Source organism: Aedes albopictus, chromosome 3, assembly GCF_035046485.1.
Source record: "Aedes albopictus strain Foshan chromosome 3, AalbF5, whole genome shotgun sequence".
Classification (NCBI taxonomy): Eukaryota; Metazoa; Arthropoda; class Insecta; order Diptera; family Culicidae; genus Aedes; species Aedes albopictus.
Genome location: NC_085138.1, coordinates 449,617,998 through 449,641,732, shown reverse-complemented (window position 1 = coordinate 449,641,732; position 23,735 = coordinate 449,617,998). Strand labels below are relative to the sequence as shown.

General features: G+C 36.1%; 1 protein-coding gene across 1 annotated transcript; it reads left to right on the top strand.

The window, feature by feature from the left end:
• The first annotated feature begins 295 nt into the window (after nucleotides 1–295).
• Nucleotides 296–13,381, top strand: LOC109407520 (homeobox protein six1b). The gene is made up of 4 exons (XM_019680579.3): nucleotides 296–641; nucleotides 11,617–11,751; nucleotides 11,810–12,461; nucleotides 12,969–13,381. Exons 1-4 carry the CDS (start codon nucleotides 521–523, stop codon nucleotides 13,093–13,095), a joined length of 1,035 nt encoding a protein of 344 aa, XP_019536124.2. The 5' UTR covers nucleotides 296–520; the 3' UTR covers nucleotides 13,096–13,381.
• Nucleotides 13,382–23,735: the final 10,354 nt, after the last annotated feature.

Sequence of the window (23,735 nt, the reverse complement as noted above, 5' to 3'; positions counted from 1 at the left end):
TGACTAATTTGTTTAAAGTAATATAATTTACAGATGCAAACGAGATTATAGTTATTTTTAATATAATTTTAGTCGGATTTGTTTTTTTTTTAGTTTTCAAAATACACCTGATTATTTCAGAAATTGTATCCACAGGCCAGTAATTATAAATAAAAAAAACAAAATCTTGATTCTGTTTCGTACTGCTCGCACTGTTAGGAACCAACCCGAGTTTTTTTCTTCTTTCAGCCCACACCGATGTGTGAACATTTTTACCGTGCCAGGTCAAGCCGAAGTGGGAAGGGAGCAACCGGGAAGGAGAGAAAAGGAGCTGTTTTTCACGCTTATGAATGAAAGGCGTTATTTGAATCGTTTTAGTATGATCCAGGACCTCGAACGCGCCAGCTGGTGAAATTAATTCGGTTTACCAAAAGTGAAAATGAACTGACTCAAGTGAATAAGAAAACTAGTGCCCTTTGTTTGGCTGGTTGGATACAGCATATTAGCAGTTTGAAGATTGTGCTATTATCAATCGGATCAAATGGATACCTCAGGATTATCGCCGTTAGCAGATTTGGATTCTAACTCCACCGGTTCGGATGGCGTGAGCCAGTCGTTGAATAGTTTTGGAACAAATCAAAGTTTATATCTAACACAAAACGGTTAGTACTGAACGAGGGGCTGAGTGTTTCATTTGATGGTGATTTGAAGTGATGAAAGATATAGTTTCGTTTGAAATTGGAGAACGTGTTTAGTCTAAGGGAAATGTCCGTCCAAGCAGTATAACAAGCGTCAGCTGAAAGAATGAGAATATTTCGTGTAAGAGAGTTGAAGAAATGTGATTTCGTTATGCGTTAAAACACAGTCAAAGGTGATTCATTCGATTATGATACATGAACAAAATTAGGATGTTATAGAGTTATAGAGGTCCTAAATATGTCTGGATCTCTGCTAATAAATTGAGAACAGTAATAAATAAAAACGATCAACGATCGCCGACTCAATTATTTCAACATTTTGTTCTCAAGCTGAATAGTAATGAAATACATTGGTTCCATGATATTGTTATCCGACGGAACATTATATTTGAAGCACCATCAATACTGTCAGCCTAAATTTCATTATCTAGTGATGAAAATAATTATTCGGAACGAAATGCAATATTAGTTTTAGTGGTGTAGCTAATTGCCTCTTAAGAAATAGATCATCCTGCAACGTTATTATCTTATCACGTTTATTTTTCATTTCACGTTTTGATCGACAGAACTTCTCCACTATCTGATATGGTTTATTGAAAACAATCTATGTCAACCTTTCATAAACCAACACAATACATAAAGATATAGGGTATTGTACCATTTGGGCAGATGTGCCTATTTTGGGCACTTGCCGCTATAACTAAGCCAATTTCAGACCGATTGATCTGAATTTTTGTACAGAGTTATGATGGAAACCCAGGCGCAGTAGACACGGTAACACAACCGTTCGACCGGACAATATCCGTCCCGGGGTTCACGTGATAGCGGAAGAAAAAATAACACGGGATGCGATTCGTTTTACAACTTTACTCTACAACGGACTAGTACGGACTTAAACAATAACAAACATTTACTACACAATACATTCGCAACTATGCTTCGTTATTACATACATATCCAACATAATGTCATCGTCAACTGTCATCACCGACCAGGGGACTGACACGCACACAATCATCTTTGCAACCAGGGGGCTGTCACTACTATATTCCAACAAGTTAGATACTGTACGGGCCTAACTCTATACAAAATTCAAGCAATCAATCAAATCAATCGGTTTGAAATTGACTTAGTTATAGTGGCAAGTGCCCAAAATAGGTACACCTGCCGAAATGGTACAAGACCCTACTTTGTTAGACCGGTAATCAAACATCTAGGTCGGTATTCCAATGCATTAACTACCAGGCTTCATGAAAGGAACTTGGTTTACAAGTTGTTGAAGCATGCTGTTTCGTATCCCTACCCCACTCAATAGATATGGGTAATAAAAAAGTGTAAAAAGTTGAAAAATCATAAGCTTTGGAATAAAATAATATTTTTAAATTGTATTATGTTTTGTCATTCAATATGTTTGAAGATTTTGGATAACCTCGGCTTCATACAATAAATGAAACCTCCTGTTTCTCTATCATATAGAAGAAGAATTTGAGACTACTTGGTTTTACTGTTTAATTACTATTTCACAAATTTTATGGAATATAGGAATTGTTTAATTTCATAAAAGATTGAATAAAATTGGAATACAAAGTATAGAAAACTGCACAGACTGTTTCAAAAATTATACAAAAGTATTTGTGCGCAAATTTTGAACAACAATAATAACTGTTCCTTCTATTCATGCACAAAGAAATGAAGATATTTAAATTTTGGTAATCTAAATATTTAAAACACTGTAGAATTCGATTTTCATGTAAAACTTAAAAATGGTTATATTGATTTTTTTAAGCACGTTCTCAAGACTAGCACGTAATTGTCCTATCCATGATTTTGGATGTACTTCAAATATTATTCCATCGTTTCTTGGAGTTTTTTTTTCTAAATCTTATCAAAGGTTGCCCAGTGATTTAAATAGACATTTTTTTAGGTATTATGAACAGATCGACCTCCAATTTATAACAAGGATGTTCTATAGCAAAGAACAAAAAATTTATCCAAAGATTCCATAATAAATTTTCTCGGAGTTCCAGCAAAAAATCTCTTCTGGAATTGCAGTCAAATTTGTTACGTCAACATTTACGCCGGAGTTTTCTTCCAGATATGATACCTGATTACCACTGAGAACTTCTCAGAGACGCAAAAAAATAACCAATATAATTCAAAGGGATCTAAATCCATCAACTTCAAATTTTGTGTTTGTTTTTTTCTTTCAATGAATAAAACACCATTTTTTTAAAGTTCATAGTATAAAGTTCGTATTGCCAAACGGCATTCACAAACATAATGATAAATTATTTACTGGATACGTAATGCAGTAAAGGTTTTGCAATTAAAGTTGAAAATAATGAGACCTTCTTAAAATGTGAAGAAACCAATCTCAAAAGTGTGAATTCTATAATTCCCAGCCGGTTGCGACTCGTCCATGTTTTCGAAGTCTGCATCAGTTTCAGGGCAAAAATTTGATTTAGGCATGATTTACGAGTAACATTTTTCCTTTTTCTTCAGGACCCGAATTACAAGCTCATCCAAACGCGTTTTCATTTAGAAGGGTAACATATGTATATCAACTAACAAAATAACTTTTTCTTACGATTGCTCTAGTTTCTAGTATTTTGGAAAATAATCTTTTTTGTTGATGCCTTTTTCAATTGTTGGTCCTGAAACGATTATTTGTTTACCAACTTTGAGCTTTGGGGCTCATCACGCAGTGAGGTTCAGAGATGTTTGCTCTCTTTTTCCCATATCATGTCCAAATTTTGCACAGTTGTTTGGGACCTAAAATGGCATAAAAAAATGATCTGATTGATTCTGGTCAAATTTGAATTTTCCTATACAACGTCAGTAAGATGCAAACAAATTAATGGAACACTATAAAACTTATTAAAAATTATATAACTGTGTATGTAGTTTGAGAATTCAACGTAGTTGCATTTGATTTACACTTCTTACTGTTTGACTCATACATATTTAAAGTTTCTAGACTGTTCCTGAGATTATGAATACGCATTTTTTTTATGGCTGTTTTAAATGAGTTTCCTTTCTTACTGCTTATGTATTTTTTTTGCAGTTTCGCTGAAAATTTGGGAATATGACTAGCAAATGGTTCAGGAATTTTGTGAAAAAAATATGCCGACAATAAGTGTGCAGCTGGATCATATTAAAAAAATGAAAAATTTAAATGGCGTACTATGTCAATAAGTGCACCGTAAAACAGTTTATTTCCAAAAAGTGAACTGCAAGCCAATAGGTCTGAAAAACCCCTGCTTGAGCACAATGGTGATTGTTACTAATTTCATTATTATTGGTTTTATTATAGGTTCTAATTAAGCTCGTTTTGAATTTATAGATTTTGTTTGGATTTTTCTCACATTTTCACAAATGTGGTCCAAGTATATCTCTACCTACATATACTGTACTCTATTCAAAAGATTCCATAAGCATTTTCTAGTATGAATTCCTGAATAGATTTATTTGAGTTTCCTTCTTACATTTTTACAGAGATTTTTCTTAAAGTACGGAGAGTAAATAGTACATTTCATCAAGCATTTCTCAAGCATAAATTTATCAGAGATTCAAAGCACTATTTTCTTTGTTGTTTACTTGGAGCTTCTCAATTATTCCATTCGGTTTTATTTTCGATGAATTCGACTCGGAGTGCCAGCGCTTAATTCATTTTAAGATTCCATCATAAATTACTCCATATTTCTACCTGAAACTTCTTTAAAATTATTCAAATATATATTCAGGAATGTCTTCAAAATTCTATGAGACTTTGTCTCATTGAGACAATCAGCCATTGATTTTACCAGTATTTTTTTTCAATGAGTTGACTAAAAAATTTCTTCAACGAGTTTAAGTAATTCTTAGTATTCTTAGTATTATTCTAAACCTAGTACTTTCTGAATAAAATCTTTAGCATTTTCTCCATCAATTTATCAATTTGTCCTACCCACGCTGTTGAACGTGGTCGCGTCTTAGGTGCTGATCGTTTGATGGTGCTTAACGTTTATATTATAAAGGAATTAATTCCATAATAAAATCTCAGTTTTGGGTTAGCATAGCCAAGCGCATAACTTTTTTCATGAGCGTCAGACCACTTTTTGGTCTTCGACAATTATTGGTTGTTTCGCGAAATACGGTGCGCAACCAATCAAATAAAATAGCTTCTTGAAGGACTCCTTGCAGGAATTTTCAATGCATCAAGATAAACCAATTTCTAGAGAAATTCAAATTCCTTTCGAACTCCAAATCACCTCGTTGAATAAATATTTAGAATGAGTCAAAGGAAGCAAACCAGCTTAGTTTTTCGAAATCAAAATCAGTCAAATCAGTTGGGTTGGGCCAAAAAAAAACATTATCGCTACTTTTTGTTCTTAACCTTCAAATACTTTCTGCACTGCTCGAGAAAATCCTTCCATCGACTTCGTTTACCGTACCCGACGGTGCTCTCGGATGCTTCGTTGATAGCTACTTTGACTAGACTAGAACAATCCCGCAATCCTCTAAAGGAGCCACTTCGAGCCTCTCGTTCCGCAATGCTGACTCGAGATTTTGAACGCATTCATTGACAACATTCAATAGTTTCAGTTGCACTAGCTAGGTCATACCGAGGCGACCGTCGGTACCGTACATTCTTAATGGGCATAGATTTACCAAGAAACCGTTCGTTAGTTTGACCAATAATTGGCCAGGTAATGACCACAGTCGTTGTTAGCATCCTGACGACGAACGTAAGCCGTTTTCGTTCGTCAGCAGGTGAACGCTGAACTTTCCAATCGTTATCCTGTTTTCGTCTTCTGACTTACTCGACCGTTTAGGTCTCTCATGATGATCTTGACGCCGTAGTTTGGGAAGCGATGGTACTCGCAATCAAACTACGCTTATGATGCGTCTTTGGCATTATCAGTCAGTGGTTTGGCCATTGATTCTTAATTTGCACATTCTTTTATCAATCGGAAACTTTTCATACTTACCACTTTCAGACTTTTGTCGATAAAAAGTATTAAATTTGTGAAAGTACAGAATGTTTCACGAGCTGCAAAGACATTCAACACGATCGAAATGAAACCAAACTAGGGTGCGATGCTGTAATGATTTCAACGCAGTTGTCAAACTACCACAACTTGGCAAGACAGGGCAGAACTAGGGGCAGAACAAAGTTTTCCGGGACAGCTTGTGTCAAGCTTTGTCAAAGCTTAACTCAAGCCTAACTTTACCAAACACTGTATCTAACAAAATTAACGAGAGGAGAAAATCGAAGGGGGAGTTCGGTGTTCCCATAGCAACTCATACATTGAATATTCGGAAACGTGACAAATCCGGGTATTTTTTTCACAAATCATCCCCAAAGGTGAGTGATATAAGTAGTCCTGAACGAAATTCAGCGCCTCATGTAAAAATCTCTTTTAGTTTACATATGTTACATACGGTGTTTGGTAAAGTTAGGCTTGAACTGCTCTCATTAGTTTGTAACGAAACGGTCTCGGTATGAAATAAGAAGCACTTTGAACTGACGTTTTTTAACTGATTATTAACAGATTGGAGTGTATATTGCTGTGTGCGTTCAAGATGTAAATGGTGCCCAACTGCGCTCCAAACGCGGTAACACAGTGTTACTAAAGGCAACTTAGCAACCATAGTCAAAACCACCGCCAACCTAGGATTCAAAAGCTCCCACTGACATCGGGTTACTTGTTAGAAAGTCTTACCGCATTTAATGTTCCCGCATTTGGTATTTGCATCTTGAATGCACACAGCAATACAATTAAGCGGCGACCGATCTATTCACGGTTCAAATCAACCCTGAAAATGACAAACAATGATCGTTCGATAGTATCCCAAGCTCTCAGGTGAACCGTTACAGCTCCCCCTCCCTAGAACATTCATTATTTGTCCAACAAGTAATGATAGTTCGTGTAGCAGGTACGCTAGGTAATCCTCAGCTCCCCAAACGACGGTTTCTTTGAAGTTTTGTTGTTTCTCGCTAAATCCTCTTCGATCAAGAAGTCGTAAAACGCTTCAATTCTGTTGGCATGGCGCAGGTCCTCTCGGATGGGTTTTGGAAAATGTTCGGTAAACAGAGATAGGATTTCACATTCCGTAGATCCGTAGATCCGTAGATCCGTAGGATCTCACATCTTGCTTTACTTAGCATCCTCGCAAAATACGTGCTCATTTTGGAAGTTTTACCCTTTTGCTCATAAGTTCCATTGTGGAGCAGATTTTTGAATTCTCGTTGACGACGATTTCCCCAAAACTGTTTCAGGAAAAGCATTTTGAAGAGATCCCACCTAACAAACTTGTAATAATACATCCCATATCAAATCTTAGGTGACCCAGACAAGCAATCATATACCATGGTGATCATCCAGCTATCAGTGGCCATCAGTGGACACGCGAGTATTTTTCAAACCGTTGCAAAAACTCCGCTACTGTGAAAAAGTTACTGTTTGGAGTAAACCAAAGATGGTTAGAATTCTAACCATCTTTGAGTAAACCACGGCTTTTGAATGTTATTGGTCGTAATCGTGATATCTGCCCATGCCACTGGTACATATATATTCTCTCTCCCTTTTTGTTCTAGGCGTGGTACAGAATCCAGTGTGACTGTGGATGGCTGAAGTAGCTGTATTGACTGTTGCGAACAAACACTGCTATTGTTTCCACCATCGGCATCCTCCTCGGGTGTTGTCTATTGGAGCAGTTCGACACTGAAGAAGTTCTTGAGTATAGCTTCTAACTCTAGCTGACATAACCGTTGCTCAAGATCAAGAACTTTCTGGTCCATTTTCGATTAACTTCGGTGGGAAGTATATCCCGGTTGGCCCCCAGATGTAATGAAACGGTCTCGGTATGAAATAAGAAGCACTTTGAACCGACGTTTTTTAACTAATTTATTAACAGATTGGAGTGTATACAATTAAGCTATAACCGATCTATTCACGATTCAAACCAACACTGAAAATGACAAACAATGATCGTTCGACAGTATCCCAAGCTCTCAAGTGAACCGTTTCAAGTTTTATCGAAATTTAAGCCAAGAGCAATTATTTTTTATTCGACCACTTTTGGTTACGAACGACTGTACATAAATCTTTGTTTCAAACAAGAACATTTGAACTTTAGAGCAGTTTTAAGAGACTCTAATTATCTTCAGAAATATATTTATTTTTGAATAAGAGCATATTATACTCAATTGGGAAAATGTTGAAAATTTCAATGTAGGGTATTGGGTCCCTCAACAAGCATGTGCATCCCATTTTCATCCTACTCAACATATATATAAGCGTCCAAAACAACTGTGCAAAGTTTGGAAGCGATTGCTTGAGTCCTCGTATTCCGCATTGCGATTGAATTTTGTATAGAATTTAGTATGGGAAAACGAACTTTTTTGCATTTTACTCATAGGTTGAGTTCTTTTGTCTACTGCCATGTAATTGATGACGTTAAAGTATAACCTAGGATATGCTGAAAAACTTTGTCGAAGACCGCAAAGTGATCCGACGCTAGTGAAAAAAGTTATTCGCTTGATAACTTAGGCCAAACATTGAGATTTTGTTATTGATGTTATTCCTTTACATGTTAAATGTTAAGCACCACCGGGCAGTTCATAGGTTATCACATTTTTCACAAGTGTCGGATCACTTTGCGGTCTTCGGCAAAGTTTTTCGGCATATCCTAGGCTGTACTACAACGTCATTAGTTAGTTCGTTTAAGACAAAAAAAAATCAATTTATGAGAAAAATGCAAAAAAGCACTTTTTCCCATACTAAATTCCATACAAATTTCAATCGCAATGCGGAATTCGGGAAAGCAACCTTTCGTTCTCAAATTTTGCACAGTTGTTTTAAACGCTAAAAGGAATTTTAAAAGCTTTGTTTCAAAAAAATCGACTTTGTTGACCCAATCTCAGCACGCATGTATAAAAATTAAGGATTTATTTAGTTTTGTGGTGAGCTTGCTTATCTTAACCCTCTAATACCCAAATTTTTGATCATTTTTCGTCATCTAAAATCGATTTATACATGTTTTGGAAGATGATTCTTTTTAATTCTCGATTTCGTGAATTTCAGTTTTTGATTTTTCTAATTTTTATTTTTGAACATCCCCACACTTTTATATTTTTCCTAGAAGCCTTTTTGGGGTACGGATTTTTTTACATGAAAACATTTTGAGATTTTATGATTATTGTTGAAATATTTTTATTTTCTTTTCATAGTAAATTTTATTTTCCGTGTAATTTTAAGGAAAATAATTTTAGAGTGTATTCGATTCCTATTAAACTATTAACTAGGATAGAATGATTTGGGAAAAATTTAAAATATGGTAATTGTAGCGATTTAATGCAAAATAAACAATGACTTCTGAAAGGTGACTAAAACATCAATTTTCCAATGATTTTTAAAAAATGTAAATACGCTTTAAAATACACCAAAAACCATTTTGAAATATACAAAACAGTCCTAAATATCAGCCGAAAATAAAAAAAAAATGATTTTCCACGAAACAAAAATTACAAAAATGCTCAAACTATACCCCGTCTAAAGGCGGGGTTGGGTATTAGAGGGTTAATCGAGAGCTTCATAAACTTGAGTAATTAACCGTTAGGAAAAATCCGAGAAAGAACCCAGGTCAAAGTCCAAAAACTTTGACCCAGGTAACAATTTGATGCTGTGCAAACGTTTCCTCAACTATTTTAAAGCAGCCTTTATATGAACAAAACCTGAGCACAAGAGTTACAATACTTTATTCAGTTACACCATCTTATTTTGGTGATTTTATTCAACCTTTAGCTGTTTTAAAGTTCATTGAAAGGCTGATTCAAGGCTTATGCGCTTTATCAGTCATAAATAATTATTTTGGTGAAAAATTAAAAAATTGTTTTCTATTTACAGTTTTCTTTTCCTACAAGAGATGTTTAGGAATGTATAAAGTAATTTTTGGGTAACTGGGAATTGATTTCGGACCTCCTGATTTATAGTCACTCATCATAGCACCTACACCACACACAACCTTGAAAATGAAAGCGTTACTTGTTGTGTTTGAAATATCAAGAACCTAAGTTTCTAGTTAACCTAAGCTATCTGGAGCTGATACTCTCACTGTTCAGCATTCATTGTTACTAGGTAACTGTCCTGTAACTGTTAGCGTAACTTTTTTTAACAAATAATAAACGTAATAAATATACTATTTTATATGACATTACATCCCCCTCGAACCAAGCCCGCTACGCAGCTTAGTGTTAAATGGCTTTTTAGCAGGCATTCTTCTAGAGGAATCCTAGCAATTATAATAATAAGAATCTCAATTGGATTATCTAAAGTAATCACAGCAGGAGCTTTTGATAAATAACTCTGAAGGAATTTCTTAGGGACTCACTCAAGAAATCTTCTAGAGAAATTCCTGAAAAAGCCTAAAATGAACTCCTGAAGGAATCTCAGCAGAAACAACTGATTTCTTCCAGTTCATGTTGAAACTGAGGCCTTCTGCCGCCTCAGTTCCCCAATCCTCTATGCGGCTTCGCTGCATGGCTCGGCCGATATTTTTACTTTGCTCATTAGTTTGTATTTATCGCTAAATTCTCAATTGCTTTGTTGATGTTTTTCAATTGGAAATTTTTAAATTATTTATGGAAACATCATATTTATTTATGGAAAATTTGAAGTTTTTTGGTGAAAAAATGTAGTTTTTATTGCAATTATTGAATTATTCGTGGAAATTCCGGCGTTTTTATTGCTCAAAAATCAAGTATTTATGGGAAATTTTAATTTATTTATGCATTTTTTGATTTGTTTATGGAAATTTTGTAGTTTATTATTGCTCCCACCCCTACTTCTTTATTGGCAATTTCTGATTTTGTTATGGAAAATGAACAGTTTTTTATGAGTCGTTTATATTTTAGCCCTGGAGAAATCACTGGGGATATTTCTGACGAAACCCCATAAACCTCAGAAGATATTCTTGACACAATTGCAGCAGGCATTCTTGAGAATAAAATAAAGTTCTCATAGATAACAGTTAATTAATTTTGAATAAAATTATATAATGTTATAGACAAATAGATGTAATATTTGAATTACGTCAGCCCTGTACCCATTTAGCGATCACTTAAAAAAAAGGTAGTTGGACGACTTTTTGTAGTTGGGAAATTTTGGGAATTTTGCTAAAATTTAAGAAGATCGTCCCTAAAACTCGCCAAAATCTTGAATTTTATCAATCTGACGCAAAACCTGTATTCAGATGATCGAATGGTATTGTATTCAGCTTTTGATTTATGGAAAAAGATTTAAAATTGGTTGAACAAAACGCAATATATTTGAATTTTAGTAAATTACATATTTTGAAAAGTTGCAAAACTCGATATTGAGCTAAAACTCAAAAACTGTTCTACTTAAAAATTTTTGAAGGTCGGTTTCGGAATCAGCACTAAATTGTGCTTCAAAAATTTTGGTCGTTGACAGAAGTTCACGTCTTTCGTTTTATTTTGTAAACTTGTGTTATGGAACGTTTAAGGACAAGGTATTTGGAGTACATTGCTCAAAATTTCTAGAGCACCGTTTTTTAGAACCGTTGAACGGATTTGGATTAAAATGCATCACGCTGTTGACAACCACTACTGAACAATTAGCGTGATGCATTTTCATCCAAATCCGTTCAACGGTTCTAAAAAACGGTGCTCTAGAAATTTTGAGCTATGTACTCCAAATACCTTGTCCTTAATTGTCTGCCCTTTGATAATACAACGTAACGAAAATAAAAATACAGTTACGTTTTATCGAGGCATCACTTTAGAGCATTTACTTTCACACATTCTCCATCAGTCCAACTTTGAAAGCATATGTAATTCTTCATATCTGTTGTCCATATGTTAATAATTCCCAGAGATTTAATTTATTTGATAGGCACACCGAAACTAAAACAAATATTTTTTTTTAACTTTCAGGCTATCGTGATGCTACCACCTCCATGAAAAATTTGTTTTTACAGGAGTTCACTGACAAGGACTATGAGAGAAAGTATAATGAAAATGCTTATCCAATCAAAAGCCAATCTCAATCAGAGGTAGCTTATTTTACAGGTATAAAGAAGAAAATAATTATATGAACTGGTACAATATTGATTACTATATTTGGCAGGTAAACCCGTAAATGAACTTCATTCAACCAATGTGAGGGATGGCACGAATAGTGTACAGTTTCTCCAGAATATCCCATCTCAGTTGAATAACAACGATGTGGACAGGAAAATTTTATGTTTTAGTCCAGAACAAATCCAGTGCATGTGTGAAGCATTGCAGCAGCAAGGTGATATAGAGAAATTAGCAACATTCCTGTGGAGTATACCGCAAAACGAGCTGATCAGCAGTAATGAAAGTTTGCTCAGGGCTAGGTGCATGGTGGCGTATCATCGAGGTGCATTCCACGAGCTATACGCCCTCTTGGAGTCGCACTTTTATTCTCCAAAGTACCACCCCGACCTACAAAACTTATGGTTCAAGGCCCATTATCGCGAGGCAGAAAAAGTGAGAGGACGGACACTGGGTGCAGTTGATAAATACAGATTGCGCAAGAAATATCCTTTGCCAAAAACTATTTGGGATGGCGAAGAAACCGTCTACTGTTTCAAGGAAAAGAGTCGCAATGCGCTGAAAGATTGTTACACAAGGAACCGATACCCAACGCCAGATGAGAAGAAAACACTTGCCAAGAAAACTGGACTCACGCTGACTCAAGTGTCTAACTGGTTCAAAAATAGGCGACAACGGGACAGGACACCACAAGCTAGACCGTAAGTGCCAAGACAAGCAACATGTGTTTGTAATTAGACGTTTCGATGTAATTCAGGCGTGCCTTTTTCCTACTTGTAAAAGGAATATCCAGCTGTGAAACTTTGTGTAACGGTACACACGTCCTTATTTCGGGTCGATTGTCGATGCACGTGCTGAATTCAAATAAGTTAAAAAAAAAACGAGTTTTGCTTTCCTTATGAATCTTCAACTTGATTCCATCCACACACGTCTTTCATTGATTTGCATGTTTGGAACTCATTCGACAATTATGTCGTATGCCATTACCACAAATATTGCTTTCAGTCGTAAAACTTAAAACGATTGATGATGCTGCGAGCACGCTTTGTTGTGGCTAATGATCATCAATTCAACGGCCATCACTTCATGATGTTTATTTTCATAACATTCAGGATGAATGACTTCTCTACTTCTGTATGCCTCGTGAAGATCACTACTAAATGATTTGTTATTATATTGTTTCCCTCTTTCTTTACATTCCGTTCCAGGGATATGATGATGCCGGTCCTTCCTGTGACTTCTGCCCAGATGGATGGCAGCTATCAGAGGCTGTTTAATGTTGCCAATTATGGAGGACATGCTTATCATGCAAATGATATGTACGCGGTTCAGTGAAAGTGTTCATCATAATCGAACATACGACATTAGCTTGTGCCCAGTGTGTAATTTTGTGGAACCGCGCAGAAAGATCGCTAAATTGGGTCTTTTATCGAGCAGCAACTTCATTCATTTTAGGGACAAAGGCAGACGGTGCAAAATTAATAACAGCATACAAAGAACATTGTGATAGGCGGTCGAATTGTTTTAATCAATCTTTTCCGTTGTAAATAGTACAATTAAGGTCAAAAATTGAAATAAAATGTGAAGCACGTGAAAAACTGACTCTGTGTCTAGATGTGTGTATGCCAGTGCACTATTATTTTTTTATGTGTTTTTACCTGAGTATTCCGGCGATGGTTGTAGTATCTATGTTGAGTTCCTGAAGGGATTTAACTATAAAACTATCAATCTCATATGTCCTTTAAATTTGTTTTCATTATTAGTTAAGTACAGTGTATCAAAAAATTGCCCGTACTGAACTTTTTCGTCATATTTTGGTTTTATTCAAATGTTTGCAACATTTTATAAACGCGAATGTTTGAAATGTTGAAAAATTTCAACAAAATTGCATTTTGTGCAGATTTTTATTCTATGAGGTGTATTCATTTAACCATATTTTAAATAATACTAAACATTTTCCAATTTTTTCCAAGTTGTTCTAAACTTAACTATATTGTTAAGATTTCATAGATCAACGATCAAAGATTTCATAGAAGAACCGAAATAAAAATACCAACCCAGCTTCGAAATAGAGCATCTTGAACATTTTCAACTACTTTCCGATACACTCCTTAACCCCACATTGCGACTGAAATTTATTTGGAATTTAGTATGGGAAAACATATTTTTTTTTTGCAGTGTACTCATAAATTGATTTTTTTTTACTAAATCCATGTTACTAATGACGGTAAAATGCTGCCTAGAATATGCCGAAAAACATTGCCGAAGACCGCAAAGTGATCCGATGCTTGTGGCAAAAGTTATACTCTGATTAATTTAGGTTAAAAATTAAGATTTCTCGGATACTTATTCAAAACGACGTATCAACATAGGATTTGCGTGTATTATACGTCGTTTTGAAAAAGTATCCGAGATTTTATTATTTTTGTTATTCCTTAACATGTTAAATGTTAGCACCATCAGACGATCTGAACGTAATAACTTTTGTTACAAGTGTCGGATCACTTTGCGGTCTTCGGTAAAGTTTTTCGGCATATTCTAGGCAATACTTCAATGTCATTCGTTAGATAGTTTTAGACAAAACAAAAACAATTTATGAGAAAAATGAAAAAAGCTCGTTTTTACATTCAATTCTATACAAATTTCAATCGCAATGTGCACTCAAAATATTACCAATGGTGCTTTACACATAGTATTTCTGAAAGTCATGCCAGAGATTTGAAATTTCAGGTGCTTACAAGACATTTTCTCGAAATAATTGAAAAACAGATGGTCCGGTCTGACTTAACGACGACCATATAAAAAAGTTAAGAACATTAGAATGACAAATGATTTTGACGAAAAATAGCTGTACAGGCAATTGTTTGATACATTGTAAATAATGGATGTCACACCATTGAATGTCTGCAGACATAACAAGCCAATAACTAATAATAATGACAAAATCCTTGTATATTGTCCTCCCAAGAAACAGAAGTAGCTGAACATCAGTTTCTTAAGCTAAAGTTTGCTGAATAGTGGTTTTATACAACTAAAATGTTTACTTGGCTAAGAAAGGTTTATGGCAATAACATGTAAAATTCAAATTTAAATAAAATCATGTTTCACTAACACTTTGTAAGGTTGTGTAAGGTTCTACTAAAAACCTTTTTACTTGAATCACTAGTTAAAAAAAAACACTGTTCACTTCTGCAAAAAGAAATACTAAAAAATGAAACTTTTAAAGAAAATCTAGAAAAGGACGAGCAAATTTCTTTTAATTCCACTACTTTGCTTATCTTCGGACAGATAGGCCTATTTTGTCTGCGACTTACAGACTTCTTCAGTGCCAAGTGCTCGACTTGAAGAAAACCTCGCATTCGTAATGGCATTTTCGATAATGCGATAATTTCATTCTACTTAATGTAAAACAAATTTGAAATGCGTCACTATATCGCTTAATTCATAGTATCAACTTGCAGTATACGGAAAATAAACTTTCAAGCTATTTAAGCGAAGGTAGTCTTTTGCAGTCTGTGAAGAATATGACAAAGCAAGCGAAAAACAGGCAACAAAGAAGGCGCGGCAACAACGCTTTGTGTTTTCGTTAGCAGATTATGACAAAGATCGCTCCCTAGTTTGTTCACAACAAAATCGAAATCAATATATGTCTCCCACTGATCATCACGTAATTTTCGCATTATTTTACAAAATAAACTCGGCTTTGTATTAGGAAAGATTCTGATTTAGTCAGATTGCTTTTGGAATCATTGACGAGAATCAAAAATATTGGCGGAAACCCCGAAATATGAACACACGCACGGCAAGCGATATTTATTTTATTTATTTTATTGCCTTCATCGCATGATAAGCGTTTGTTGCGAAGCGTGGTGGTTGCCAACATGCATCGCTTAGGACAAAACGTTTGTCATTATGCCTGATCCGTTGCTGCGTACCCTGGTGTTGTATGATGTTTGTAATCTGTGACCGTTGGGGTAATATGACCAATTCTGTATTGTTTTTTTTCTAAATTACTGTGAGCTTCTAACACGTTTATGGCTTCAATATTAGGTCAGTCCTTATGATACCTCATTGTTAAAATTACCCCGAATTCCCCTACGATACAAAGATAAAATCAGGATAGTCTCACCAAGTTCCATCGTCGGATGACCGTACTCATGCCTTGAATCCTTCAATTTTCTGCACCGAAGATAGTAGACTGTTGGCTACCAAGTGTGTATCAATTTTCATCACTTCACTTAGGGTAATGCATTCACGAGAAAAGAGACTTTGCCGAGCATTACACCCCAAGCGAGCTCGCAACTGTCGCTCGCGTCACTTTTCACTTATTCCGCATCCCTATCGAGATCCCCTTCGCCACTACCCAAGCACGCGTCACTTTTAACTTTTTCTTTCGCCGAACAATTCATGCATCCCGGCCGAGATCCCCATCGCAACTACCCACGCTTGCGTCACTTGTCACTCGCTCTCACGAACTGGCTCTGAAATAAACATTTGTAGTGTTCTCAAAATCATTTTACTGACTAATTATTGAATTTTTAATATAAATATTTGAGGGATTAACTTAACAGCGTATGCCGATTAAACTGATTATATAAACGTCGGCAATTTTTGATTATTTCATTCACAATTTCATGAAACATTTCAATAATTAGCTAATCATAGCTTACGCAGTTATTGAATCTGTTTAGTGAATACCCTTATTTGGCGTTCATGACACAAATTATCTGAAACGGGTCAACGGAAGCAAAAAAATCTGTTGCATTCGAATAATTAATAATTCTGTTGACCTATTCGGTTTGAAAAGGTCGAATCTACACTGCCCATATTCGCATAGTCGATGTAACCACCAATGGCAATGCCATCGTACAAAAGCTAATTTCTAACGCGTGTGCATATTTGTGACCAGTTTTATTAATCAGATCACAACATCTAACCCTTAGTTAGATGTCAACGTGGTAAAAATCTTGAAATTTATATTTATTCATTGTTAAAATTTCAAAAGCATGCTGAAAAGTACAGTGGCGCTTACATCGACTATGCGAATATGGGCAGTACATAGGTATCACAACAAACTTGCGACCTATTCAAATCGAAAGCCAGCTTTGCTTGATACTTCGGCAGAAATATTCACGAAACCAATAAATTTTCATCGATTTTAAGCGTTTTTAAATGTTGGTTCGAAAAACGGAAGTATAGTGATAAAAGGCCAGCTGCCACGGCCTTCATGGAAACATTCAAAAATTAGGTCCATCATTTTTCGGACATTTCCGACTCCCTTACCCCCTCTGTCCCGTTTTTTTCGTATACTGAATACATTGAGTGTCACCCTCCTCTCCACTAAACGATGGTAGTCATATTTGAATTAATATGGATAGCGTAAACATCAACAACCATGCGCCTCCATGTGTGTTTCAATCTCCTTGGAAACACATGGTTGGTAATAGGATCACCACCTTGATTGCAAGCACAAAAAACCATAAGTTGTCATTTTTTTATTCAGATATCAAAAGATTTCCCGCGGGTTTGGCGGCCTAGCTTCTAGAAGGATGTTTTTTTGCAAACATATCTTGACACTACCCAAGTAACCATGACGCTGGATATAGAGCATTAATTTCGCTATATAGTGTATTATATGACATGCGATATAAAGTTGCTTTGTCATAGAGGCACCATTAAAGTAGGTTTATAGTCGAAAGTGGCGCTACTATTGTTGATTTAAAGCAAGCTTTACTGTGGTGATTGCAAAAGCATATAAAATGCTTGAACCATATAGCTAATGTAATCAAATCGTTTGGAATGCATACTTAATGCATCCTGTCAAAAAAGAAAAAAAGTATGTTTTTCATTCTTCTATCTATTTTTATCTTCTCATACCTGCTCCGATACTCTCAGTTTGATGTTTTTTATTGTATTATGGGAATTGAACCTGGACTGCTGAAACTCGGACGCGCTAATGCTGTGTGCTACGATACCATGTATTTTGCACCTGGAAAAATGTGCAACATAAGGTAACGTATTTAGCTCGTGCCTTATTGAGTTGTGTTTTCACCAACTCTAAAAAAATGTGCTGAGGTCTGAATTCCATCAGTTATCTTACTCTCGAATATAAATTCGTCTGTGTTGATTCTGCTTTTTTTTGGTTTTCATACGTGCTCACTTCTAAAATTCTATAAATGAGAAACAATACAAACAGTGCTTTTATCCTTCCTTTTATGAAATCAACCAAGTGTTAAATATGGAAACCATTACCCCACATCATTTTTGTTCCCTCAGCATCTGATTGTATTCATGTCCTAACCAGAAACCCAAAAAACCATACATAATATAAATTTTCAAGCAGCAACATCTGAGCATGATTATCTAAGTGCTACGTAGCAATTCATGAAAATTTTGGTTTGTTTTTATTTTGTTTTGAATGGTTCTGCTTCTAAAAATGTTTTACATTTTTTTCCGAACTGAGGGGTATTTTTCTGTTTACAAACTTTAGTAAAGGCATATATTTAGTAATACATGCTTGCATTATTGATTGCTATAAAGCTTTTAACATGGTACAGGCATACCTCGATAGTACGTACACCACCGCTTCGTTTAGTGTACGTACTATCGAAACGTACGTACTATCGAATCACAATATTTTATTTCAAATTTCATTTTTAAATCAAAGAATGTTATTTCTAGAACGTCAGGATTGCCAAAAAATTACATGTGGCCTAAGGGTCCGTTTATTAATTACGTAATTTTGCTTGATAGCATCCTATATCTTTATTGGAAAAATCTTCTTGTGCTCTGGGGATGCTTCGTAGAGACATCTCGTCTCTGGGAACTTAGATTGATTTTATTTGAGTTATCTTTTAGAACCATCCAAACTGGTCTAGATATAAATGAATCGATCTAGATCAGTTATATCTTGTTAAGAAAAATATTCTAGATGTATTTTCTTCTGCAACATTAATTGCCGTGATATTTTCAAAATCTTCTGAACGTTGCTTCTTCTAGGACTCCTCCAAGTGTTTAAATTTTTTACGAGAAGGGATTTCTAGAGGTATCCCGGAGCTCTTGGAGAAATCCCGGAACTCTTGGAGGAATTCAAGGAAAAACTACTTGATGAATCTTAGAAAGAATTCCTGTAGGAATCTCGGAATGAATTTCTGGAGAAATCTTGGAATGAATTCATGGAGAAATCTCGGAACGAAATTCCTGGAGGTATTCTGGAAGAAATTCCTGAAGAAATCCTGAAATTCCCGAAAGAATTACAGAAGAAATTCTTGGTGAAGTTTCGGAAGCAATTTCTTAAGAAATCTCAAAAAGAGACCCTGGAATCTCATTAGGAATCGCAGGATAAACTTCTGGAAGAATCCCTAAGGAATCCCAGAAAGAATTCCTGGAGAAATCTCGGAACGAACACCTAGAGGAATTTCGGAACTGAAAGAAACTTGACGAAATCTTAAGGGAGCGAGACAGCGAAACAATTGAATTGGGACAGCCTATATGGCAATGCAAGCCGCGGTTTCTAAAGAATTTTTCAAAGTTTTTGACATTTTGTGACTTTCTTGTTCACGTTTCGGACTTCAAGGGATTTCTTCCAGAATTTCTCAAGGAGTCCCTGGAATCCTCCAGGAATTTCATCCGGGATTTCCAAATAGTTTATTTTGATGTCTCTGGATTTTTTTTTTTTTTTGGGCTTCCAGATGATATTCCTGGAAATTCTAGCATCTTCACCCAGAATTTCTCTAGGAGTTCTTTTGGAAATGGTATTTATCAGAAATTCTTACCGAGATTTCTTCAAAAACTCCTTGCAACAATCAGTAAAGATTTATTCCTGGAATTTCATACGAGATTCTTCCTGAAGTATCTTCTGGGAATTCTTTAGGAATTGCTTCTGCAACCCTTCCAGAAATCCTACAAGATCCCTGACAAGAACTTCATTCAGTGTTCCTCTAAATGTTTTTCCAAGATCCCTCCAGGAACTTCTTACGTTTTTTTTTCGGGAGCTTCTTATGATTCAAGTATTCCTTCTGAGATTCCTACAATAATTTCACCAGGTAATCTTTCTGGAATTTTTCCAGGATTCTTTCGAAAATTTCTTCCGGAATTCCTCCGGTAATTTCTTCTAGGGAATTACTTTTCAAGAACTTCTTCCGGGATTCCTCTGAGAGCTTCTTCTGGGAATTCTTTCAGAAACTGATTGAGGGATATCTTCGAGAACTCTTTCCAGAAATCATCTAGGGACCTTTTTTTGGTTTCTACCAAGAGCTCCGTCAGGAATTCTTGCAGACCCTTCTGGAATTCTTTCAGATGTTTGTAATGGAAATCCTCCTGGAGTTTATCATGAACTTTTTGGATTATTTTATTAATGGAATTCCTCATGTAGTTCCTGTAGGATTTCCTTGAATAAACATAGGAAAAAGCAACTTAGTTATAGCTCCCTGAAGAATCACATAAATCCTAGAGGGATTCTAGAATATGTTTGTGGAGAAACCACGGACAGAATACCTGGAAGAGTTACAGGAAAAATTACTAAGGTAATCCTAGAAGGAGTGATGCTGAAGGAATATAAGAATTGATTTCTACAGAAATCCAGGAATCTCTGGAAGAATCTCGTGGAACTTCCTGGAACAATCCTGGCAAGAGCTTTTGACGGAACTCCAGACGGATCCTCTCAAGGAATCTCAGAAAAAAAAACTCCTGGAAAACCCCAGAGGGAACTTCTGATGGAATCCTAAATAAACTTCTGGAAGAATCTCAGTAAGAGTTTACGGAATCCCGGAAGATTGCTCTGGAGCAAATTTGTGGACAAATCACGAGGGGAGTCCCATATGGCATTCTTGTGGAATCCCAGAAGGAACTTCATGAGGTGAGCCACCATGCCACCATCAAGTTATAAAACAGCACACGCACGCATACCCCCCTTTTTGAGTTAAATCCAACTACTCATGATAAGCGAATCGTAAACAACAAAGTCACGAAACGTCCAAAACTAAGAACATTTTCTTAGGAACCGCGGCTTGCAGTGCCCTACGGTACTCAAAGTTGTTTAAATTTCCAAACTCATGGAAAACTGTCAAATATTTCACACGTATCGCAAAAAAAAACGTTATTTGTTGGAAAACGAAAAAAAAATAACAAGTAAGTGAACTGAAATCAATGGTTTGGATAAGTAACTTGATGCGTTTGATTTATGTTTTGAAGAGAATTCTTCGCTGTCAAATTTAGTTTTTTTTTATTACCACGCAAAATAGAACCATCATGTGCTTTTTTATTTTATTACGACATTCTATTGGTAAAGAAAACGATTAGTTAATAACTGTGCAAGTGCTTATCAACCACTAAGCTGAGAAGCAGTCCTCCTCAGTTGGGATGTAACGCCAGAATGATGATGCCAGATATTATGACTGGCAAAAAATTACATAGATATTAGCAAAGAATACTGCAATCATTACATTAAACGTATTCGCTCATGCTCATTTTGCTATATTTTAAAACTGATTAATGAAAATCCGTGTTATAGGAGTCTGTATAACATAAATTCATAGTATCCGAGTCTTTGCTTTTCGTCTACTGATGATTCGAACTCATTTTTGTAGATTGAAAGTTAACTTAATTTTGGTGTACGTACTATCGAGGCAAAATGTACGTACTATCGAGGGTACGTACTATCGAGGGTACGCACTATCGAGGGTACGTACTATCGAGGTACGCCTGTAATGCAATGAAGCATTACACAACGGCCCTATAGAACTATACGGAACTGTCAAAATCTCGTAATGCTTCAATGCTTTCATAATGTAGATTAAACGCTTCATTACTTGACAGATGTAAAATAAAAGTTATCTTGCATTAGCTAAACTATAATACGATTGAATTAATGTTATGATATAATGCTTGTGGTTACTTGGGTATTCACCTATAGTAATGATCAAATCACATTTCAGGAATGATTTTATGAGTTGGGCCATTTTACCCCATTTTCGGATTTAGGACTTTGTTCCCCTTGCTTACTTAACTGTACGTAACAAAACGTAGTAGGCAGTAGGCACTAGGGAGGTTGTACGGCGTTTTTTAAACTGTCATCGTTTTCAATGATAAATAGTCTCATTTGCTTGAAATATTTGCTTGACATTTTAGCAGAAATATTCGAGAGACTAAAGCATGTTCAATGTTCATCGATTGTTAAAGTTGGTTCGTAAAACGGAAGTGCTGCAAAACGGCAATCTGCCATGGGATAAGATCCATGTTAAAATGTGGACATTGATAAGATGCTACTTAATAACGACATTGAAAAATGACGTCCAACATTTTTCTGGCATTCCGGACCCACTTTATCCTCTCTGTCCCTGTTCCAGAAGATTCGCTCGAACTCGAGTCGTCAGAGGGCTCACCTGCGGGACGGAAGAAGGACCAAAATCTTCCAGAAGGTTCGCTCGAACTCGAGTCGATAGAGGGCTCACCTTCGGGACGGGACGGTTGTGTCAAAGACTTTGGTTGTGTGGTTTCCTAGTAGTGTGTTGGGGAAGGGAGTGGAGGTCAGGACCAATTTCAGTTTCTCTCGGGTTCCTAACCGCCTAACACCACAGTCGCGCTAGAAGACAAACGCACGTTCCGACAAACAACCACACCAAAAACTTACTCTTCCTTCACCGAAAGCCACTTTACTTCAGAATTTTATTTTAATAATTCACGAGTTACGCATTCAATTTTATCTAATTTCATTTAGTAATCTAATTTAAGGACATTATATGACGGAGCCATACCCCAAATTTTCAAGAGCACGAGCTGAATGAACCAAACGACCGATTGGGCTGAAAAGTTGATCGATTGGTCACACCCCGGTGGTGACCAATCGATCAACTTTTCAGCGCAATCCGACCTTTGGTTCATTCAGCTCGTGGTCTTGAAAATTTGAGGTGTGGCTTCTTCATATATTCACCTTAACACAAGCGCATTTACAAATCATTGTACTATTCTAGCAATCAACTATGTGCGTCCTGTTCGCACGAGAAAATTTTCACTTCTCCTCTTCTTATTCAAATTTGAACCCGCTTGCTGCGTTTGCGGCTCGCGTCGCGCGGTTCGCTCGTTCGCGATACTCACGTGATCGCAACGGTTGGGTCGACATCGGGCGTCGGCAGTGCCGTTTCTGCCAGGAATCGGTCTAGAACTTTCCTGAGCGATTCCTTTTGAGCACGAAACTGAGCTAAAACCTTAGTTGCAAGCAAGAAAATCCGGAAATTTCCAATTTTCATTGGGAAATCAAAAAAAAAAATCCGTAGGTTTGCCAGCCCGGATACTAGAAGGATGTTTTATGCAAACATATGTTGACACCATTCACCTAATCAATAATAGAAAGTAATAATCAAATCACATTCAGGAACGATTTTATAAGTTGGGCTGTTTTGGTATTTTGGACTCTGTCGTATGAATATGGTTTCCTATCCTGGCTAACTTTGTCGGGTATGGTGGTTTTACAACTGTTGAGGTCATTGTAGCACCGCACTCTATATTGATTTAATTTCGATCATGCTGAATTTCAACCGGGCTCAGAAAAAAAAACAGTAGTTTCACAATTTTTATACTTCTTTAGATGATTTTTGTAACTTTTTCTAAACATAAATGCAGCCCCCTCGAAGACAAATCAAAGCGTGCAAACATCAAGCTGATCAGTTGATCTGTTCGTGAGGGAATTCAAACTCTTTTTCATAAATAGAGATTATGTCAATCGTTAATTTATTCATATAACTGTTCGCATTAGAAAACAGTCAGTGTAGGTAATCATGCCTCAAGTTCAGATTTATGTGAATGTGATACGTTACTCGCAAAGCGAAAGCTTTCATGCGTTACTCAAATACGCTCGTTTGTTTCGGTCTTTCCAGAGGTCGATCAGAAAGCTTTGAATCGCGAAAAGCTTTCGCCTCATTCGATTTTCATGTTTTAGCGTTTGCCTCTTTCGTCGCTTTAATAACTTTCAGTCGAGA

Coding starts and splice junctions, on each gene's coding strand:
- LOC109407520 (XM_019680579.3), top strand. CDS start 521: ATGGATACCTCAGGATTATCGCCGTTAGCAGATTTGGATTCTAACTCC. Junction 642..11,616: donor TTTATATCTAACACAAAACG/GTTAGTACTGAA, acceptor TTTAACTTTCAG/GCTATCGTGATGCTACCACC. Junction 12,462..12,968: donor AGGACACCACAAGCTAGACC/GTAAGTGCCAAG, acceptor ATTCCGTTCCAG/GGATATGATGATGCCGGTCC.